The sequence below is a fragment of the Bombus flavifrons genome, chromosome 8 (genome assembly GCF_040668555.2).
Source record: "Bombus flavifrons isolate JBK064 chromosome 8, iyBomFlav1_principal, whole genome shotgun sequence".
Taxonomy (NCBI): domain Eukaryota; kingdom Metazoa; phylum Arthropoda; class Insecta; order Hymenoptera; family Apidae; genus Bombus; species Bombus flavifrons.
The window spans coordinates 12656620-12678709 of record NC_138449.1 but is presented as its reverse complement, the minus strand read 5'-3'; the positions used below and the strand labels follow the sequence as shown (position 1 = coordinate 12678709).

Sequence of the window (22090 nt, the reverse complement as noted above, 5' to 3'; positions counted from 1 at the left end):
TCGCTCGTTGAATAAAGATCAGGGAACCGTGTGCAATTGTCGCGTAACGATATTCTTAAGAGTCTGGAGTTCGCTATTCGAGTTGCGAAAAGAAACGTATTCTATACGCGTAAAACGATTCCATCGAAAGCGAAATCGAGAAAAGAGTCGGAGGAAGGAGCGATCGAGCGAAGAAGTTCGTGCGACGCATCGTCGATATATATCGCGTAAATGTAAATTAACAAGGCGCGCCAGTTTTCGCACTTATTCACTGAGTTTGTCCGATTGTTTTCGATCGTTTCACGTACGAAAACGATAAAATCGTGAAAACATGGAGCGCGTGTACTCGACGAACGGCCACTGAAACGGCTCGCGTCGGGCAGTCTCGCCGATCCCCGATGAGACTGCATCCGGTGGACGCGACGAAGCGCGTTACGTGCCGAGCCATGCCATGCCGCGCCACAACCATATGCCACGCTATATGCCGTCTTCGGCGCGACGCGAAAACTTCTCGCGAGTGCGAGCGCAACCGCGTACGCCAATTGCGGTCAACTGTGCGCGCGATCGACGAAAGCCGTGCTCGTGAGTCACGCGCGCGATTGATCACCGAGTCGATCGAGTAAACTTCGTTTCTCGTCTCTCTCGGCTGACGGCGTTCCTTTTCCAACGCGATCGGCCATCGTGTTAAGAGCTCAAAGTGCAAGTGCCGATAGCAGCAGGTCTGTATTTGATCGCTTCGGTACCCTCGAGCCGCCATCTTTTCTACTGCCGAGACCATCGACCTTGAGATCTGTTGGATCACGCTCGCGACTTCTGTTTTCGCCTGGTCGCCGTAGGCGTACCGAAACGCGCGAAAATATTTTCCTTCCACCTCTCGACTCCACTAGTTTCGCATAAATCGTGTCCATTTCTTTACGAACTTCGTTGCTACAAACGGATCGACGTTCGAGCGCTATCATCGTATTTCGAGTTTAGACCTTTGGCTGAAATTTTCCACGACGACCAAAGCGAAGGTTCTCGCGTCGATCGAAAGGTCCCTTCCCCGAAGAGTCGTTGAAAGTAGCGGCGGACGATACGTTGGTCGAGGATCGACGAATCACTAAGCGGCATTATCAACTAGAACGAACTCGACGAGATTGCGAGCGCAAGATAGTTGCGATTTCTCGTGACCTTCCGTAGACTAGTCGCGTTCGGGGCATACATTTCTCTAACCTTTCGCGGAGAAGATTATCGCGTCCCAACGTGCACGCTCGACGCCGAGTAAAAATGAAAGTTGACGTGCGCCGATGCAATGGCCCATTTCGCGTTACCTACGCATCTGACGATCGAATTTCGTTCGATTAGCTTCTACGTTCGATTAGCTTCTACGTTCGATGAACGCGACCACAGCGACGGCGATTCGGCTCGTGAGGATTCATCAGCTTCCGAAATTTACGTCTGACCGTCGTTTGTTTGTCCATGTATGTGTATACAGGGTGAGTCAATAAAAGATACTTTCTGAAATAACTCGTTGCCTATTGGTTTCGTCGAGAAACGTCTTAAACGAATTACGCTGCATTCCCCGAGGGTCTCGTTGAATGGATGCTATCTCATTTTCTAATATCTTGCGTTTTCTCAGATATCAAGATGATTCTTGAACTTTTTAAACACTGTGCCGTATATTCGATGCAACTGAACGTTCTCCAAAGTATTAGAATGGTATTAACTTATTTATACAGAAGAACCGTTATTTTGGCAGATACTTTAGCTCCAATTAGTCAAATTTAACGTAGGAGAGGCAAGGAAAGGCGTGGGACGGTATTGTTTATCTGTTTACGTCACCTGTTCTTCGTGAGTTAAATTTGACAAATTCAAGTGAAAATGTTTCTTAAACTAATGGTTCTTCGATACAAGTAGATTAACGCTTCTTCGTAGAGAATATACACAAAGAAATACGGTGCCGTTTAAAAAGCTCAAGGCCAGCCTGATATCTAACGTGATATAAAACGTAAGATATTAGAAAATAAAATTGCATCCGTCCTGTCGTCGAATCCCTTCAAGTGCAACATAATTTATTTAAAACAGTTTTCGATAAAACCAACGAGTCAACGAGTTACTTCAGACAGTGTTTCTTATCGACTCACCTTGCACGTTAGTCAGGCCGATGGTTCGCGGAAGTGTGACGGTGTGAATTTTACGTACCTTATCACGCTCTCTGTGCATTTACGCAGAACGAAAGGGTAGGAAACAAAGGAAACAATGTTACAAAACAGCTTATTAAATGGAATTTTACGAGAAGAAAGGCCGGTAGAGCCAACCGTTTCGTGTCTACGTTTTGGAAGGAACTAGCTTTAGCCTCTGTAACGAGGCGTAAATTTTCGTACCGCGTGTAACGGACTATTCCGACAAAGGATATTCGCCGTAACAAAGGAAATTGTGGGGCAGAACGAAGATCGCGCTGGTACGCGACTGGTCGTGAGCCGCGTACGAGAAAAGAACCCGATGAATCGATACGAAACGAGAGCCAACGATTACGAACAGTCCTTCTATCGTAGTTGCATCTTTTCCCGTTTTGTTATCGATCGGATCAATGAAGATCGATAACCGCGTGACGACAGACCAACGATAACGGCGATGTCGCGAGATAGTTTACTTTTTTCAGTTGTCATCGCGGACATATCGAATTAGCGACACACGCGTCATAGACGGCGAACGAAACGAAGAAATACGAAAAGTGGGAGAGTAGTTGTTTACCGAAAACCGACTAGACATCATCGATTCCGCGAACACGATCGACCAAGTAATTGACACCGATTCGTCAGTGACTCGCGATTTGTCTTCTTGCTGGCATCTCTCTCTCTCTCTCTCTCTCTCTTCCCCTCCCTTTCTACTCGAAGATACGCGCGACGATCGTTTCCTTCTGTTTTCTTCCACTTCCATCGTTGTCGTTGTTCGTAGTAGCAAGACAGGGCCAATTTCGTATTGCGAAGGGTCTCGCGATCATATTCGTTGGCGATCGTCGCATGGAAGATAAACGACGGAAATTCCAAGCGAAATACGTTCGCACGACTGCGAGTTGAACTCTCCGTATCGATACACTCGAGGTGAGACCAATCGTAAGAAATTTCATTTAGCGAGGAATGCGAGTCTCGGTATCGATGGAATATTCCCGTGTAGGCCGTAACCTCGCAGAAAAGTCAGACTTTCGCAGTAACCGAGTTACATTCGACGCCTGGCACGCCCCTTTCTATCATAGAGATAATTTACCAGCACCTTCAACGAGAAACCCTGTTCTCGTACGGTCGAGCGCACGCTCGTTACGACGGCTGCGAACGAGGAAACAGAAGAGAAAAAAAAAGAAAACGATTTAAAAAGAAAAAACACGCGGCCACAATCTCGATACGAACTGGTTAGGTTTCCGTTAACGTACATTTGCCTCTTCCTTCTCTGTTCTTTCGGTCGGCAAGCGATCGAACGTTTCGATTCCTCTTGTTTCCGTGATTCCAAAATCGAATCACGATAATGGGTTTATACGCGTTGCTCGCAAGCGCCGAGAATGCCCCGCGCGAAATACCGATTCGTCGTGTTTGAAAGGAATAATTTCCTAATCGCGTTTTACAACTCGATAAACAAACGATGATTCTTATCGGGTTTTAATAACCACCGGAATAGCCACGGAACTCGTTCTGCCCTTTTAAATAATTCATAGAATTCGAATTGCCCAGACTTACACCACGTACCGACATTGGCCCGTCCAGTTCTCGGATCGACCGACTGTTGCAAAATGTATGGGAGCAATGCAACATTGTTTTCGCGTAACCTACCTATTCGTGTTGGTCTACGCTTATCAAAGGCTTTTTCGACGTTCGTTATATTCGCGAGATAACGAACCGTTCTGTTCCTCGTTTACGTCGAAGGAAACGTTCAACGGATGAAAGAACCTGTAAGATATACGTCTCGATAGTGATAACAATTTTACGATTTTCATGGAATCTGTTTGCGACATCGACTCTGTGTTTCGCCATCGTCCAAGTGTAACGGAGTAGAAGAAAGACTACGCGGAGACAATAGTCGAAAATATAGCGTTCGTTGCGACAATTGTTGCAAGTAACGAGAATATGTCGAAGCATCTAAACCGACTGAATCAGGAAACAAGGTCTAGCGTCTACTAATTGTTTATCATGCACGTGTCCGCCCGATATGACCTAGCGTTGGCTTTCAGTTGTGCAAGCCACGCGTATGAAACTATCCAAGTTGGTTTACATAATTCTTCCTTAATCGGTATCGTATGCGCAATTGGGAATTTCGAATCGACATAGGAGCACAGTTATCACTACGATACTAAAGTGTCGATTTTCTTCGTAATCATCGCAGGCGAATCGATACTCGATATACGGCGACAGCTTGTTCGTTTCGACATGCGCGCGTTCCTCCTCCAATATTCGACGGTACAGCCAAATTTCGAATTCGCTGCTAATTACGTATTTGTTACATAGGCGCAGCAAATGCACGCGTCGGTTCGCGAACAAGCATCGATGACGTGAAGCTCGTGTAATTTGTCCGACAAATTTCTTTCTCTTCTCTTTTTGCCCGATCGCGCGAAATTCGATCCGAACAACCAGCGAAACGCTAAAGAAAAGAAGGCGGAATGGATCGTTAAGGAAACTGCGAAATCACCGAATATCCAACGCTGTCCGTTACGAACAATGTATTTCATCAGCTATTATATTTTAAACGGTGTCCAAAATAATTTTCAGTAAGACTACAGTCGGCTACGGAGGGGAATGTCGATTCGTTAGATGGAAACGGCCTTGATAAAACTCCCATCCAATGTCCGTACAAACGTTGCATATGCACGTACGGATGGACAGTCCCCTGATGGCTATCGCGGAAGTGAATCGTTTAAAGTACATACGAGCCGTTGTTAGCCGGTGTCGGCGAAAGATAGTTTACCGTCACCAATGGCAACTAGCTGTTTTTCTTTCCAGCGAGTTTCACCTCAGTAGCAAATTCGCAACGCTGGATATTTGGCGAAACATCGCTATGGACGTCGTGGAAAGCTGCTACCGTATCTGCTCTCCTCCTTGCAAACGGATTTTTCCATTTCCATACAAGCTGTTCGTAGCTTTGTGTAAAAGCATCGTAAGAATATCGGTACGTACGCGTGTTGGATGCGATTGCACGTTCGTGTTTCGCGATACATCGGACAATGTTGAAAGGGTATTTAGCGCTTAAGTAAAAGCAAACTTGCACTCCGAGAGTTCTTTTGACCCCCGATAATCTACGGAATAGATAGCGCAACCGAAGTGAATTTTAATAACTTCGCGTCGTCTTGTGTAACTCGAACGAGAGTTTGGATAAGTCGGTTTGAGGATAGGTGTGACTTTGATCGAGGATTACGACGATCTTTGTAATTGGTTGAAAACTAGCGAAATACTATCGGACGTCGATCGCTGATAGACCGTGGCGAGTTGAATCACGAAATGCTAGGAACGTAGTCGTGCCGATTTCCTCTTATTCTACTTTTCTCTAAGATCGTGTAGAACCGATCGTGTGAACCGTGTACACGTTGGATCACGTCACTGTAATCGTTACTAAAAAGACACCGCCCACTCGACCAAGCTTTCAATCTCCGAGAAACGTCTGGCGTTACAAACGAACGCTATTCTCATATTCAAAGGCAGAATAGGTGTTAGTCACGTATGTAACAAATAGATTCGTTTCGTTTCGCTAACCTAATAACGCGATAAAATCGCGCGTCCAGTTCGCCGTTTATCAAGGTCACGCATGTTTCATAACCATCGCTATATCTTGGCGATGCAGAAAGCGCGGATTCAACGAGTTCGTTACATCGAAATTGCGCAAAACGATGGAAACGTTGGATTTGCCTTCGAAGAGATCGCGAAAGCGAAGAAAAAGTAGCTACGTGTTGCGCGTATTTTCTCGATATCGAAAGAAACAACTTGTTGGAGTAGACACGGAATCGTTAGACGATTAAGTTGGCGATTTAAGCGGAAACCGATGGCGTATGATCACGCAGCCCAGTTATACGGTAATGTGCATGGCTGCGCGTACATTCTTCGATGGTGAAAGGAAAGCGAGTCGAGAAGCATACGCCAAGGTATGTATATACATTGTGCGCACAGGTAATCGAGAAACGCACACTATCGTTCTTCTCACCTTCGTAATTCCCCGTTTGCCGTCTCTGTCTCGAAGAATGGATCGTACAGGATACAGCGAGACGCTTAATCAAATTAACAGAGACGTACGAATGTTTGGAAAGAAAGACGCAGACTCGTACGAGAGATTAGATATCGAGAACACTACCTCGTCGTTATGGCGTAAGTGCGATGTAAATGAGTTTTCGTAAAAAGGGAGCGGCGGAGTATACATCGCCATCGCTTAGACAACGAACCGAATAGATTTCCTCTATCAGCAGACCAATCGACTCGTTGCGTTCCAAAGGAGCACCCGGTCGAGAGAAACGGGCGTTTCACAAGCTACGATACAAGCTACGAGAATTCATTGTTCCGCAACGAAGGAAGAAGTAATTATCGTTTTCGTTGGAGGTTGCAGACGCGCTAATCAACCTTGTTTCGACGTTTCTAAGCAAGTCGTGCGCCGCACGCGTGTCACCGTAACACGCTCGAATCTACGATACGAGTGGAGTCGTTTCGCGACGTCTCGGCTCGTTGTAACCTTTTGCGACTCGTAATTCTAAGGGCAATTAAGCAGCAAACAATTATGCTATTGACGAGTAGCACAGCTGGTTCGCGGAGACGCTCATACAATACCCTTATATTACAATAATTAAACAAGATCCACAAAGACGGTTCGTCGGAATTCGCACCGCTCGAACACGCTCGCGATGGAAACAAGAACGTTGTTTCTTTCTTGCGAGTTTGGCCTTCGTCACCTTGCGCCGTTTGGCTTGTTTCGTCCATTTTCTTCAGATCGAACGTACGCTTTTTTATTTTCAAAAGGCGAAGCTCTGTCTGCAATTATCGACGTGTTGCGCAAGCGTAGACGATATTCTTGGCAGCTCGTCATTGCAGACATAAAGAGAAATAAATCGGTAATTTACGAGAAGGCTGATCACAATGCGATTACGTAAACGCGTGTGAACCGACCGAGCAGAAACCCGTTCGAATCACACCGTGACAAACGGAACAGTGAACCAATCGAGAAATCTGTAAGGCAGATGTAACGATTGATGCGGTCCCAGCCAAGCCTGGCCGGACGAAGCGGGAAAATCGTAAAAGACACGACGATCGTTGAAAATATCCTCCTTCGCGCTAGACGTGGATTGTCTCGATAAAATTATCTCGACTAGCAGATAGCTTCCACCAACATCTCATAGATAGACGACGACACAGATATTCCGTACGCCGTTCGCACGCCTGGTGCTCGCGCGAACTAAAGCGCGGAGAAAGGGAAGAATATCGCGAATAATTTTTCCACGACACGGCGTCGTTCTCTTACCTGAAGTCTAACGCGCAGCCTGGAGTGTCGTCTTCCGTAAGTGTTTCTGCTCGAATGTTGATCGGAAGGTGGCGGGAGAGGGGGCTGAGATCTTCTGGCGGTTGGATCATTCGCATTGTTCGTTTTATTCCTTACATTGGCCAGGTTATTCGCGCGATTTCCATTTGCCGCCTGCACGGCCGCAGCGGTGTTCGAGGACGGCGCGTCCCGGTGACTTTTTGTCCGACGAAGCAGACGGCGCACGGTGTTTTTCACGGTAGCGGCCAGATGTGTACCGCCACCTCCACCGCCGCCACCGCCGCCTCCGCCACAGCGTTCGCCAGTTTCGTTAGCCGTTTTGTATTCGACCATTTTTGATCTGATCGTGGGAGCAGGTACCATTTTGTGGTTACCTGTCTCTGTCACGTACATTCCAGCCACGTTGTTGGTCGGCTGCGGCCCGATATCGCCGACTTTTCCTTTCGGTCTCTCCGCGCGATACCTGGCTTGCTGTATGTGTTCTTTTTCCGATCGCTCTCTTCTTTTCGATACACTCTTTATAAAAGTTCACACGTTTGTCGACACCACGACGTACCGGTTAACCGATAGACACAAAATGTTCTTCCACTTGTTTCTCACCGTGTATCTCAACGATACATCGATTAAGTGGAACGATTCTTTGATGTCCTTTTCCACGGAAACCATCGAATCGTGGCAGAAACCCGATAGCTCGTTCAAAATCTCGCGCGTACTATCTTCCTCTAGAATTTCTGTTTCCTAGCAAGAAATCGATACACGTTTCACATTCCCTACGCTTTGTTCGTTGTCGTCGATTTCAACTCGAGAGGATGGCAAAGTATTTCTACGGGAGAAGAAGAGAAGAGAGAGAAGAAGAGGAAGAAGGAAAACGAAGACTTCCGAAAACCAATACGATCGCTCGACGAATAACGCAATTGACTTCTGTTTGCTTTATCGGAAGACCGTCGATCGGATGCCGAGACGAAGAAACACGAGCGATTTTGTGCGAACGAGTATGAATCTTTAAGGGTGCAGGTGTTGCCAGATTATCGCGGCAGGTGGAAGCGAAGAACTTGTTCGAGTGGCCACTGAAAGTTTCGAAATACAACGAGTAAGGATTACAAGCGGTTTTTGCTCGACAGTCTAACATCTGTGAAACGTGGCTACCTTTGTACGCCGAAACGATTAAGTTACTTTCACAAAATCGTGAAAAATCCTTTATTCCTTTTAAATAAGATATCTGTCTTAAGAAACGGATCCTAGTTGGTAAATACCTGGTTGGTATCGGGCGAGCGATAACGAACTAATCGTTGGCAAATCCCTTTCTGTCAAACTACGTTATCTTTCGACCCACGTTTCAATGCCGTTGCCGTGAGATTCCAACGAGTCAGAAACTCGTCTCTTTGCTCGCTTGCCACGCGTCGGCGACAATGGAAACTTTTGCGTACGCGATCACACCAAGATTACGCGACTCGAACATCGTGTCGACATATATGTACAGTTGCTCGCTGTATGCACGCCGGACAATCGAATCGCCCAACAGCATGACAAACGCGTCCCCCCTCCCACCGGAAGAAGGAGAAACAGCCGATGATACTAGATTCGCAAAATGTTCGATATTCCGATAAATCGACCTTGTCTTCAACCTATTACTCAATCATCTTACTATCGCGAATTATGTAATTCATCCGACCGTGGCTAACTCCTTCGGAACATGATAGGACTGTTCACTCGAAAGAGGAAAGTAACTCGCGCTTAAGTCACGACTCGTTGCAACTAGGTATCTGTCATCGATTCGATTCGAATACGCGTGTAAAATGCAACACAGTTTCGGTTCAACGAACGCCTATAATACACCTACATGTGTGTCGTTAAGTATTAGAAGTTCGCGATAAAGCAAAGAAGTTTACGACACGAGACCAGCCGCGATCGGTCAACACGGCGTTATCCGCGATTCGTGCTTCGTCAGTTTCCAATTCCCTTTAGACGTAGCCACAAAAGAAATCCGGTACGACGTCATGCAACTCGTGAGCACGAGTCTTTGAGAAGAATCCTCGTCGAGAGTATCAAAATCGTTCCTATTCGTTTCCGTTTCGACTCGTCGATGACGTCTACCTGACTTTAACCCTTTTAGCGCCACCCAAAATAACACATCGTTGATCGTTCCGCGAACGAGTAAACAACGATCGTGCACAGCGAAAAGGATGTTTGCGTCGATAAGTTTATCTATACCGGATAGTAGCGGTCGATCGCTCGGTCAAGTTTAAAGCCACTTTCGTCAAACCTGTTCACTCGTACCGTCGAATTCGCGTTCAAGCGGGATTTCCGAGGTTTTCACGAACACCGGATGCCAGCAAGATCTTGTCGCGAACGTACTCTCCTCACAACTATGCGACAGTTTTGAGAAAGACAGCCGGACAAATAGACTACGAAATAGGCAGAGGTGGGGGAGAGATAGGAATGGAAGGAGAGTTATAAAGAGAAAGAGAGAGAACGAGAGCGCGCACCCGACTTCCTAATGTCGTTAAGTTAAACTAATTAGGCCAGTTCTTCGATACCCGAACAAGTACGTAACCTTAAGCTATATAGCGGTGGAAACGGAGATCGCGTGGTCCGACCACGAGGTACTTTGCCTCGTAATATTTTCCAGCGAGCGAATCGTTGACAATTTTCGCGCAGACTGTGCGCGCGCGTGGCAGACGTCAACGTTGACGTAACCGAGACGGTGTTCGACGACCCTTTCCATCGACGAACGAATGGAAAATACTCGATCACTTTCGAAATTGCTTTTAATGCGAAGCTCGCTCGAAACGAGATCCATCGAGTTGCTCGATGGGGACGATCACCGGGTTAATAATAATAATAATAATAATAAGTACATATATGTACACGTGGCTCGCTGTTTAGACTAACGAAAGAGTATCATAGGTAGAAAGACCGGTTCGACTAGATTTCGCGTCGAAGGTGCGAAAGTTCGCACCGGGCTGTTTCGCGTCGTAAAACACTAGAACTTCGAATTTTTCTTTTTTGGTTTGCCGAAAAAGCGACAAAGAGAACAATAGCTGACGGCCGATCTTGGCCAAACCTGTTGCATCAGCGGAACGCGAATTAAAAGACAATGGTACCACACAACGAGCGTACCGAACTAGTCGCGCAATGTCACCGATCCGTTCGTTACTCGCGTCACGCGTCTCTTCGTTGTTCGCTGCTCGCGCTAAGCTTTCGATCGATAATCGCCGTTGGCCGGTGTGAGTCACCGGCGAAAATGTAAATTCTTCTCGTGATCGATGCGCGGAATCATCGATAAACGACGATGGCGTTTGAAAAAAAAAAACACAGCGACTCGATGTTTTCGATATCAGAGGTCAGACATTTTTAGTTGTTCGTGGTATCAACTTCACTTTGCCGAGCATTGCCGTTAAGCCTACGTAACGTACAGTTATCGTCGATAGAGTTAACGTTTCAGACTCGTCCTATCGCATACTAATTGACGCGCGCTGTTATGCGATTCACGGTCGACCTACAACTCGAAATGTTCGTTCGTGATAAGACGTTTTCGGAAGTATTCGAAAGAATGAAACGGACGTGTAAACGAACGAGCGATCGAATGGTTTGCGCGTATCCTTCGCTTTCCACGCGTTCGTTCGTTGCAATGGGAAGGCAATGGAACAGAATGGAACAAAAGGATACAGAAAGAAATACGGTGTATACCTTGAAGTAACTCGTTCACCTTCCGTAGAACGCAGCATCTCGAGCAAAACGACAACAACGAGAAACGTTCTCGGGATGGGTAGTTCCCGCACGATCGACACACGCGCGACGAATTGCGATTCCGATCGCGTATTTGTTTATTAGGGGCAGCGACGAACGATAAGAATCGTGTCGAGTTACGAGACAAAAAATCGAAGCGCGGTCGTGTCGATTTCCCGCTCTGTTTACCGTATCGGTCGACGAAAATCGAACGGAAGGACACAGGGTGACTCGCATCGAGCGAACCGCGATCGAAACGGAATTAACAAACGAGTCGAGCGAGTATGCTGCTCGATCGCGAGTCTCTTGCTAACTGAACGTAGAACGGCCGTGACGGAGACACGCGAGCGCTCCGCTCGACCCGAGCTCTTTCGTTACTGGATCTTACACCGCCGCCGATACACTCTCTCCCTTTCTCGCTCCGTCTCTCTTCTGGCACGCATATTCTCTTTCCCTCTCCTACTGCCCCCTATGCCGTCTCGTGTCTACGCGTGCACGCATATCACCGTATTCGACACAACAACGCGTAAACGACAACATTGTCGCTAGTAATTCGTTCAAGTATCGTTGCCTGAAATCGGAGACGAATTTGTTTCTCTCGTTAGATCGAGTCGTTTCGGGTAGACGTTGGTCAGTTTCGAAAGGTTGCTCGCGGAACACAGTTGCGCACGAACGTGCGCGGTATACCGACTCGAAATCGGTTTCGATATTATCCATTGATAAACGATCCGGCGAGACGTCGAGCGTGCAGGCATCGATAGCGTTTAACACCGGCGGCGGGTGAGGTCAGCAAATGCGCTTAGGACTTGAACGACGGCCCTCTTTTATGCACCGTACGTTTACCCTAGTCACGTACAACATCGCTGGACGTGCATGCATTTCTGCGTGCATCGGATGCCGCCGCTTGAATAGAAATTAAACAGTATCGCGCGCCTAGATACGTACGTTCGTTGTGCAACGAATATATTTCAAGCGAACGAACGCACGAGGTAGGTACGGATGGGGGAAAAGATAACACACAGAATAGACAGATAAAAAGGGTCAGAGGTCCATTAAATTAATTGACTTTAGAAGTCGGTGCATGGTAAAAGATGCACGAAACGAGTCTCCTGAGACCGTGTCCACGGATAAAACGTTTAATGTCAAGGTAAACCGGTTTGACTTTTACGCGGTCCCTTAATCCCTTTGTCCCGTTTCTCACAGGAGATCGCGGTTTTCATCCCAATGGACCTTTCTCCTTTCTCCGCCAGAGTGCCTCGTCTTCGCCATCTTCCGAGTCTATTTGTTTCTCTCGGCGTGCAGACAACACCGGATAAGAAGATGATCGATCTGTGCAGTGCGATCACGCTGCGAGATGTTCGCCTGTCAGAGTGGAAAGTTCGGGGTCGATACGTTCAATGATCGGAAAGTTTCTCGACCCGAAGAAGTCGGCGAATATCTGATGTAGAAAGCGAACCCCATGCAACGGTATCGACTCGATGGATCGTGAAAGCGAGTGAGAGAACGGTTATCGATTCTCGAGTCAGCTTCGCGTACGCATCCTTGACACGATCCACTTGCACCCGTATCTAGATACCGACCTAGTTAATCGTTGGTTTACCGTTTCTTACGGTGAACCGAGCGCGAGGGAGGAGATTTTTTATTTTAAACGCAAAATGTGACACGTACGGGAGGTGCTATGCTGTGCTCTCGATTCAACGATCGATCATCGGGTACAAGCCCGCGGAACAAATCGTCCGATATGCTTTGTGAAGTTACGTCGAATCGGTTTTTGTAACTATAGAACGAACGATTCGTGCGTTAAAGCCGGCTACGATAAGCGCACCATAGACCAACTTTCTTACGATTTCTTCGAAATGTTGACGATACGTTACTTGGTGTATTATCTATACGTGACTCGATTTCTAGAAAGCCTAGTCTTATCGAATTGAAGATATTCCTTTTCAAAGTTGAAAATTTCGACATGTAATTTCTATGGAGTAAGCCTCTGCAAAAAGGCCTTCTTAATTAGTGATAGAAAAGCTCGTTGATACGTTGCGTAAAATAGCTAGGGGAATCTTAAAAAAAAAAGAAGAAGAATTCAGCTCGGACCTCATGGTTTTAGAACGAAAGGACCGTAAAGTATACAATATCGGTAATTTCGGCGTCCAAATTGCCGTGTACTTTACAACATTGCCATTCTCTGTACTTCTGAATTGTTTGTCAGTGCGCGCAGTAGAAAGTACAGTCAGCCAAGAAATTTTTTCCTAGAGAGAGAATCTCAAACGTGCACGAAGAATATGGAATATTAGAGTGTCAGCGTGTTTTACTTTTGATGGATACTGTCGCGCTACAAATATCTTAATTAAGCTGTTTTCCAGTTCTCGACACTTTTGCTACACAGTCCGCCATTTTAACGAAAGTGACGCAACGATCGTCATCGTTCCTGTTTACGTCGCTTCGATAACAAAAGAAATCTTGCCTTCTCTTTCGACCGACGAGAGAACAACTAACGACCAAATGCGAAAATAGCTTTTCACCGAGAAGAATGGAAGGTTCCGCGAAGATCCTTTTACTTTGTTAAAGATTAGCAGTTTTCGTAGGAATCCCGTGTGACGCGGATATTATTATTCTCCACAGACGACGAGTCGCGTGTATTTAACCTTCGATTTATCGATCGTCCAAACCTGTGCAATCAATGAGGAGTGGGTGAAGTGCGTCCTTGGCATTGTATTAAAAATAGAAGCAGTCTCGAAAGGACCTACGCACGGTAGGAAATGGGTTTAGGGATTAGGAGAAAGTGGATGATCGTCGACGATACGTATTCTTGAAAACTCGATCCTCCTCGATTCGGAAAGCAAACTAAGAACGGCGACGCCCCTTAAATGCATTGCACCTCAAACATATACAGACAAACATATAGCCTGAATTTCCGTGTATTTTGGGAATGATCGAAAAGATTCAAAAGATTGCTCGGAAAGTTTGTTTCGATATACATTTCGATTCGATTACATTTATTGAATTATACAGGGTGGTTGGTAACTGGTGGTACAAGCGGAAAGGGGGTGATTCTACGCGAAAAAAGAAGTCGAAAATATAGAATAAAAAATTAAAAAAAAAAATTTTTTTTTACCAAGCGAAAATTCAAAGTCGATTTTCTCGAAAACAAAGCCACAAACGAAAAATTTTTATTTTTTATTTTCGACTTCTTTTTTCGCGTAGAATCACCCCCTTTCCGCTTGTACCACCAGTTACGAACCACCCTGTATAGGTGACATTTTGTTCCACGACCTTCATCCATCTTTCGGGCGACTCGAATGTTCCATCCTTCCAGAATCTCTCAGGCTTCTCGGCGAAGAACTTTTCGATATGATTTTTTATGTGGAACAAAGAGTTAAAAATCGGAAGGAACTTTGCGAGCAGCGTTTAACAAGTGTAATATTTCACTAAAAGTGAATGAGTACGTTTAAAGATACTTCTAGTGACGTTTTTTTTTAATGTAATATACTTGAAAATAATTTCCCCGATGGAGAGGTACTAAGCAAAGTTTATTATTTTATTAAATTTCTTAAAAATCGGAACGAATTTTCTGAGCGATCGATATTATATCAAATATATTGATAACGGTATTATTCAAGCATGTAATGTAAAAACACACTTGTAACACTTCGTTTATAGCATCCACTGCTTCTGTTACCGTTTTAATTAACAGTAGTTAACGTTTTTATAAGATACCGCATGAAATACGTAAGACGCGAGTTCGCGTCTCCCGTCCGCAATGTGTTAAGACGCTTCCGATCCTTTGAAAGTCAAAAGTTCGTGCCTGCTTCGCTTTAAGGACAAGGTACGATCGCTATTAAATTGCTTGCTTCTAATATTGGCCGAGAGATACGATGGACAAGCACTTTCGTCAATCTTTCGTCGCACGCTCGCTCGGAATAAGACCGTCCCCCCCCCCCCCCCAGCGAACTTCCCACCGTTCCATGTCTTTGCTTTCAAACAAGATATTATATACTTGTTATCGCGGCAAATCTTTCCTTCCGATGTTCGGGAATAGTAGTCAGAGCACGAATCGATATCGTGGTATCGTGTTTTTTTCTGATCCCTGCCTAACGACAACGAGATTTAGAGAGTAGGAAACTGACCGAGTAAAGTCGAGCGGGGTTACGTAATCGCACCGGGAACGACGTAACCGCAGGCAAAAGAAGTTTTTTAAGTTGCGGTTTCCTTTTAACGAGCCACTCGAGAGGGACAGATTTTTCAGGCGAGCTGAAATGTAACGTGCAAATAATTCGACGAACGCGAGTCCGCTGTTGCAACGTTTGCCGTTCTTGTCAACGATCAGCGTCAAGATCAAACACGAAAGAGGACGAGATACGTGAAACATCCATAGTCGTCAAGCGCGCTCAGTCGATCACTCGACGTCGCTTTTGTCTCCCAATCTCGCCCGTATTCGATTAATCCGCAAAAAACTTTGTATCCTTGCCAGCGTGAATCCGAGAAAGACGTCTAAAGTGACACGAAATCGCGTACAAGCCTATCTTCGAGAGATCAACGATGCCCAACTAACTACGGACAGTTTCCCGTTTCGTCTACATCTGATGTTTTTCTCCTTTTTGCGTAGCGTGTCTCAACGGCGGAATCGCGTTTTCGCAAAAAGTGAAACGCGGTCGCGCAACACGAACGTTTTCCTTCTGTCGGTGAAATCGCGAAGACCTTTTTCTTTCACGATGAAAATCGAGGATGGAGAAGACGCTTTGCCATGCTCGAAGAAAAATTCTTTTCCTTTTCGATGACCGCTGATCTACTTTGCCCGCTCGTACACCGATTTCGATCGAAATTCTTTCGACGTTTACCGGCTGGGCGATTGAAAGCGCAGATTTTTTAAGCGTTTGGTATATTCGAACGATCGTTCGATGGCGTATATACATTGTGTAGCGACACGGTCGCGCCGCGAAGCTGTTTACCGTTCGTAGGTGGAAATCGACGTGGAAACAATTGACTCGAGCCGAGACAACGAGCTCGCAGGAGAGCCTACCAAACGTGGACAATTATTTCTCGATGAACGACTACGCTGCCATTTATGGCGTTCGCCGCTGTCGTTCTTGACCATCCAGCAGCTGTCCCGCGTTATTTTACAGACGCATCGAGGATAAAAGATTCGACGTTGCGCTCGAAGGCCAAAAGATGCATCGTTTCGAAAATTCGGAGACCCTGTGGTCCGATCGAATATATAGAAATATTATTCAAATCGGTTTCTCCATAAAACCTCCACCGATGGAGGCCCATAGAAGGAAACTTTACATCGCGAATATCATAGCTGGTTCGATATATATATCGATATATATACCGTGCAGCCAACAAAATACACCATCGTCGATCACTTCTTTTGTCTCTCTCTCTCTCTCTCCCCCTCTCTCTCTTTCTCTCTCTTCCCATTATATGGATTCGAGCGGAAAGACAAGGCTCGCCATCTGGCGTTGGCCGTGTTAAATAACCTTAAAACTCTATCGGTTCCCCGTTTATCGTCTACTTATTGTTAAAGTTTGCGTGTTTGAATCGCGACGCTCCGGGATTATCTAATGAGCATGTGCGTACACGGAAGAGCAACAAGAGAGTTTCTTCTTGCTCGTTTTTGGATAAGGTGATCGGAAAAAGGAGGATGGAAATTACAACGGCGGAAATAGGAATCGAGTCACGCTACAGAAAAGAATCTCGAACGATCGAGAAACCAGTTGAATCTGTCCAACCTCTTAGACGAGAAGGCTGCGAAAAGTACGTAAGGTAAACGGGGCGAGGCTTTCGTACGAAAGACGGTACGTTTGCTAGCCGAGAGAGGAGGATTAGCAGCTACATGGAAAACGCGAGCTTCGATAATACGCGTCAGAGTGCGGCGAATTGGCGAAATGCCGTGAACTAAATTCACGAATAATTATAAACGAATGCGTTTAAGAAAGTGGCTAAAGTTAGACATCAGCTAGCGAGCGTAGAGTTCGCGGTCAATCGGATTCGCACGATTCAAGGTGAACAGATAACCCCGACGAGCCGTGAGCGAGGAAGCGTCGATGGTTTCTTACCAACGGATCCACAGGTAATCGCGAGCCCGGTCCTATTCCCGGTAACGTTATCCTCGTCCTTTGTCCCTAACGAATCGCGTTTGATCTACTCGCTACGATTATAGCGTTACAAGATCGTAAATACGCTTTTTCAACTTAAAATATCTGTGCAAGTCTGGGCTTTCGCGGAGGCTGGTTTGGCTGCTTCGACTCGTCGCTTCGAGAACCTAGACGATCGGACGGTGTTACGAGAAAAGACAGAACGACGACTTAAAGTTTCGCCGGTTGCTTCCTCGTCGGTATACGGAAGGAGATGAACGAGCGAAAGAGCAATCGTTCGATCGATCCGACTTGTCGTTGTTCGATATTGCCGGCTGAAACCAACAATTACCAACGCCAACGATTAAGCGCGTCGGAAACTCGTACCTCGTCGACGCAAAAGAGAAGCTGGCACGGCTCGTGGGTAAAAGAGAGACGGAAAGAAAGGGGGAGTGACAATGGTGGAGTGTCGTGCAAGTCGAATTAAACTCGACTGACGTACACGTATGACCTTTATAAACGAGTCAGCGCCCATGCAATCCTGGACGACGCATAGTCCAATTGTCGCCGCGATTTGACGAGCCGGTAATGCTAGACATTCTCGTCGAACTTTTATGAAATCGATCGACTAATTCTTCTCTGCTCCGTCCCCCCCCCCCTCTCACCAATATCTAAAGAAACTTAGCTAAAACAGTCGATGGAATTCCGTCAACCAGATACGATACTTAGGCGATTCAAAGCGGTACGACTCGAAATACGGGTCACTGTCGGCGTCGACTACGCCTAGATCGCTCGAAAATAACTAGTTGCGATTAAACGTACAGTTCGCTACGTTTCATCTGGCGCAGTGCAACGCTGGCCAATTTCTCTCCGATTATCGAAGCTTCTCTTCGAACTTAACCGATCGGACGGACCGTTTGCATTTTACTGGTAAATGACGCGAAAATATAGAAAATTCGTTTACTAGCCTGTTCGTTAATACGAGCAAGAAGAAGGCAAAAATGGACAGCGCGCCATAGTTTGTACGGGCCAGATCGACGAACACCGGATGTACGAGGGTTTCGGCCGTTTAACCGGCCGATAAACGGATCGCGCGTCATCGACCGTACTACCGAATAAGTAGTTTCTGGCGAAACCATGTATGTATGTTCGATGTATCCTATTCAAGGTCTATGGGACGGTAAACCGGGCAGCGTTGTACGCGGTCGAGGAACTGACGATCGTTCTGTGACGCATACGAAACGAAGACGTGAAAGCTCGGCCGGTCCGGAGAATAAAGCGTTCGACGGCCACTACCGCCGAGAGAAAATTCGAAAGCAACCAGTCGTGAAAACCTGTTCAGCCGAGTCATCGAGTATCGTTCGTGTCCTGATCCGCGAGAACAGAATGCCAGCTAGTCGATCGAGGAAAAATCGAGTATTCGCGTAACGATCGCGATAATTTTCGATCGAGTAAAGATCGCGAATCGGTATCCCACGAATTCGATCGTTCGGATTCTCGATTATCTCATTTTATCGAGAAGCATTACGTTAGTACATTGCGATACCTCGAACCAAAGACGTCACGAAGCACCTTTAGAATTACGCGTCCGTCACAACAGAGCAACATTACCAAATAGACACGCTTACGCTCGGTGGACGACTACGCTCGCGGTAACCGTATTCTCCGCAGCAACGACCATCTTTTTATCTTCCACGATACCAGTTCTACGATTCTGTTCGCAACATCAACGCGTCGTTCCGCGAGGTCGTTACGCGAATTCGTTTTTCGGTTACCGCGGACGTAACCATTCTTCCAGGCGTAATCGTTCAACCTTCAACCATACCCTTAACACGTTTTGCGTGACAAGGCACATTATCGACCGACGAAACGGCGACCGTGTCGTTCCTGCGGTGATTACATTTTCTTCGGTCGGAGAAATGGAAAATACAGTTGGAACGCGAACGTACGAAATCGCAGCTCGCAGCGTCTTAGAGCGCGCGCCAACCGATCGGAGAAGCCTGACATTTTCAAGCACCTTATGGTGCGCGGAAAGGACACGTTCGCATGAGCGCGCAGACACGGCGTGCCGTTTCGTCCTCGAGAAAGAACAGTTACGATTACACGAGCGTAACGAGCTTGGCGTTCCTCATGTTTTCGTACTTACTTTGGAGTTTGTGACGTGGTCGGCCGGCACTGATTCTGGAACGGTTTGCAAAGTGCTCCGCATACTAGCGGACATTGTAGGCCAGCCAGTTTCACTGCCTCAAACCCTCCAACGCTTCGACGATGCACCCTCTCCCCCTACGCCTGAAACAGAATGTACGAACCAACGATTAAAACTTCCTTTTCGGCAACTGCTTTCAGAATAGATTCAACGGTTTATGAAAATGTATCTCCATAAATCTGAAAGACGGCCAAAGGTACGGTTGTCCTCGCGTCCACGGTCATCGATGCGAGATCCAATTTAATAAGTTTGGTCCATCGATCATCGACCGACCGTCCTTTGTTAATAACGCGGCCAACCGAATACGTTCGTTTCGAACGGCAAGGAAAATCTGCTTCGTAGCGATGCGTGCGTTTTTTCACGCGACGCTCGGAATCTACGCGCTACGCTGAGAATCCGAGCGTGGATCGAGCGAAAATGTTTTTCGATTCGTCGGTGATGTTACCGATCATCGTGACGCACGGTTCAGGAACATTGCCAAATGTCTTCGATCCGTTTCGCCGAGAAAAGTTAGCGCGATCTATTTGTCAGCCGCGTACCAATTCCGTGGAAAACGGTCTATCCACAATTTCGAAGTTCGATCTATCTTCGAGAGAAGTTGGGCGCAAACCCGAGGTTCTACGATTCGGTATGCGAACGGGGACGTGAATCCTGCTGCGTTAAGTCAGCCATAGAAACCCGACCTGTACAGGTAGGCGAGAGAGTGAATCATACCTTGCTACCGACTGTACATCGGAACGTAACATCGGGCCAACTTTGGCTCTCGCCTGTCTGACCCGTGGTAAAAGTCTCGCGCTTTGTGCCGGTCTTTACGCATACAGGCTCGTGCGATCAGAGCTAACGAAAGCTCGGAAAATAGGAAAATCGCGTGCGAACGTATCGACTCGGGGAAAGCGGCGGCGTTTCCAATGGCGAAAAAGAGAAAACGATAAACTTCGCCGCGTGGTGTATTCGAGCGTTCCAAATAGACGTTGCTTCTCCGTGTGACACTCGCGCACTGATGTTCGCTCGATTACCTTCTCGTCGACACTTCCACCGTGTGTCTCCTCGGACAAAAGCAACTTTTCCGCGAATCGGTCGAACAGTAAGAGTTGGAAAAAATGGTCACCGAAGCGTAAATGGTGGACGGCGATAGTTTCAGTTTGATTTTTGCCAAAATTTCGATCCAACCATATGGAACGAAATCCCCGACAACGAATACGAACGGAGGCCGGCTACACGATAGCAAAGAAAAGGAAGTTATCGACGAAATCGCGCGCCTCGTGTCAACCTTATCGAGCGTGTACGCGTTCGGACGTTCGAACGCGAATTTCTCGGGTGAAACAAGGTTGGCGAAAGTCGTCCCTCGCCACAGAGATTATTAGTCCGTCCTGCTGCGTTGCAAACATTATCCTCGCAAACGTCACGATACGAAACGATTCTGTGTTGCTGCGACTAATTTCGACCGGTGAATAAATTCTCCAACGTTCGCTGCAACGCACACCCTTCGTCGAGACACAAAACGCAAAGCGACACGCTTCCGCCTTTGGTCGACCACTTTACAACGGGAAAGCCACAGACCGACAGCTCGAACATATCAAATATTAAGGACGTGTGCGCGTATCTTGTGTATCCACTGCGCGTATCGCATCGCAGATAGTAACCACGCGACAAGATCTGTCAATGGGCTCGAATCCGAACGAAGGAGAAACAGGTGTTTCGAAGATAATTTTATTCGGACACCTGCGAGGCGTTTCCAGCTAATAATAGAATCAGCGAGGGCGAGCGTGAGCGAATCGTTAGTGAATCGGTAAAACGCGGTCGCGTTCATATTTACGCGAATCGAGGAGAAGTTCTATTGGGAATTTCGCGGCGAAGGAATGACGCGTGCGCTAGTAGCGTCGAAGCTTGAACCGGCTGTTGAAGTGCGCGCACGACCGTGTCTACGATCGTGACTGTACTCGTGGCCGCGGTACGAGAGATCGCGAACGCGGCAACGATTCTCTCGTTCGGTCGAAGGTGGTTTGCACTCGGAGCGTCGCGTCGGGCGAAATTAGGTTTCAGACCATCCCTATGAAGTGGGTCAGCGGTACACGCGCAGCAAGAGGTGGCCGCTACAACTACTCCGAAACTTCTCAAACCACCGGCCACCGCCGCCGCTACCGCTGCCGCTGCCACCGCCGCTCCCTTCGCGATCATCTTTACACGCAAACGAAACGTTATCGTTTCGAGCCTGAGAATCTAACGAGCCGACGCGACTTACACTCAACAGAGTGAGAAAAACGCGTGCGCGTTTCCTATCTCGGCTCAGTGATTCGGTGAATCGCGAGGAAAGTTTCCCGTTTGTTTTGCTTCGCTTTGTTTCGCCTTTCCGTTAATTGTAGCGCGCTAGCCACGGACCAAGACTATTACATAAACTCGCGAACCAGGGTTCCATAACGTAATCCAAGAATAAATCGTTGGCTAACGAGTAACAACCAGCACTCGCACCCCTCTCCCTTTATACATCCTACCTACCTGTTCCCCTTCCTATCTATTTTCTTCGCTGGCTCGTTCACTAGGAAAAATAAAGTTTCAGATCGATCGAGAAAAGAACGGCAAAGAGACAAACGTGACGCTAAGCGGTGTAAACTTCGACGATAAT

The 22090-nt window shown here is 46.9% G+C and overlaps 1 protein-coding gene across 17 annotated transcripts in view; it reads right to left on the bottom strand.

Annotated features, from left to right (window-relative positions):
- The window catches only part of LOC138182364 (serine/threonine-protein kinase MARK2), a 44279-nt gene extending 24734 nt beyond the window's left edge, over window positions 1-19545 (bottom strand). For 12 of the 17 annotated variants that reach the window (XM_069118117.1, XM_069118123.1, XM_069118122.1 and 9 more), the window contains exon 1: window positions 19408-19545. Coding sequence is in view for 4 of the 17 variants with exons in the window: in XM_069118132.1 (XP_068974233.1) it covers window positions 7441-7851 (411 nt within the window). In the remaining 13 variants the exon portion in view is untranslated. Of the gene's footprint in view, window positions 1-7440; window positions 9013-9735; window positions 10247-11148; window positions 11530-19407 lie in introns of those variants that run through there. The other 5 variants (XM_069118132.1, XM_069118134.1, XM_069118135.1 and 2 more) reach the window with 5 other exon arrangements.
- Between the last annotated feature and the right edge of the window lie 2545 nt (window positions 19546-22090).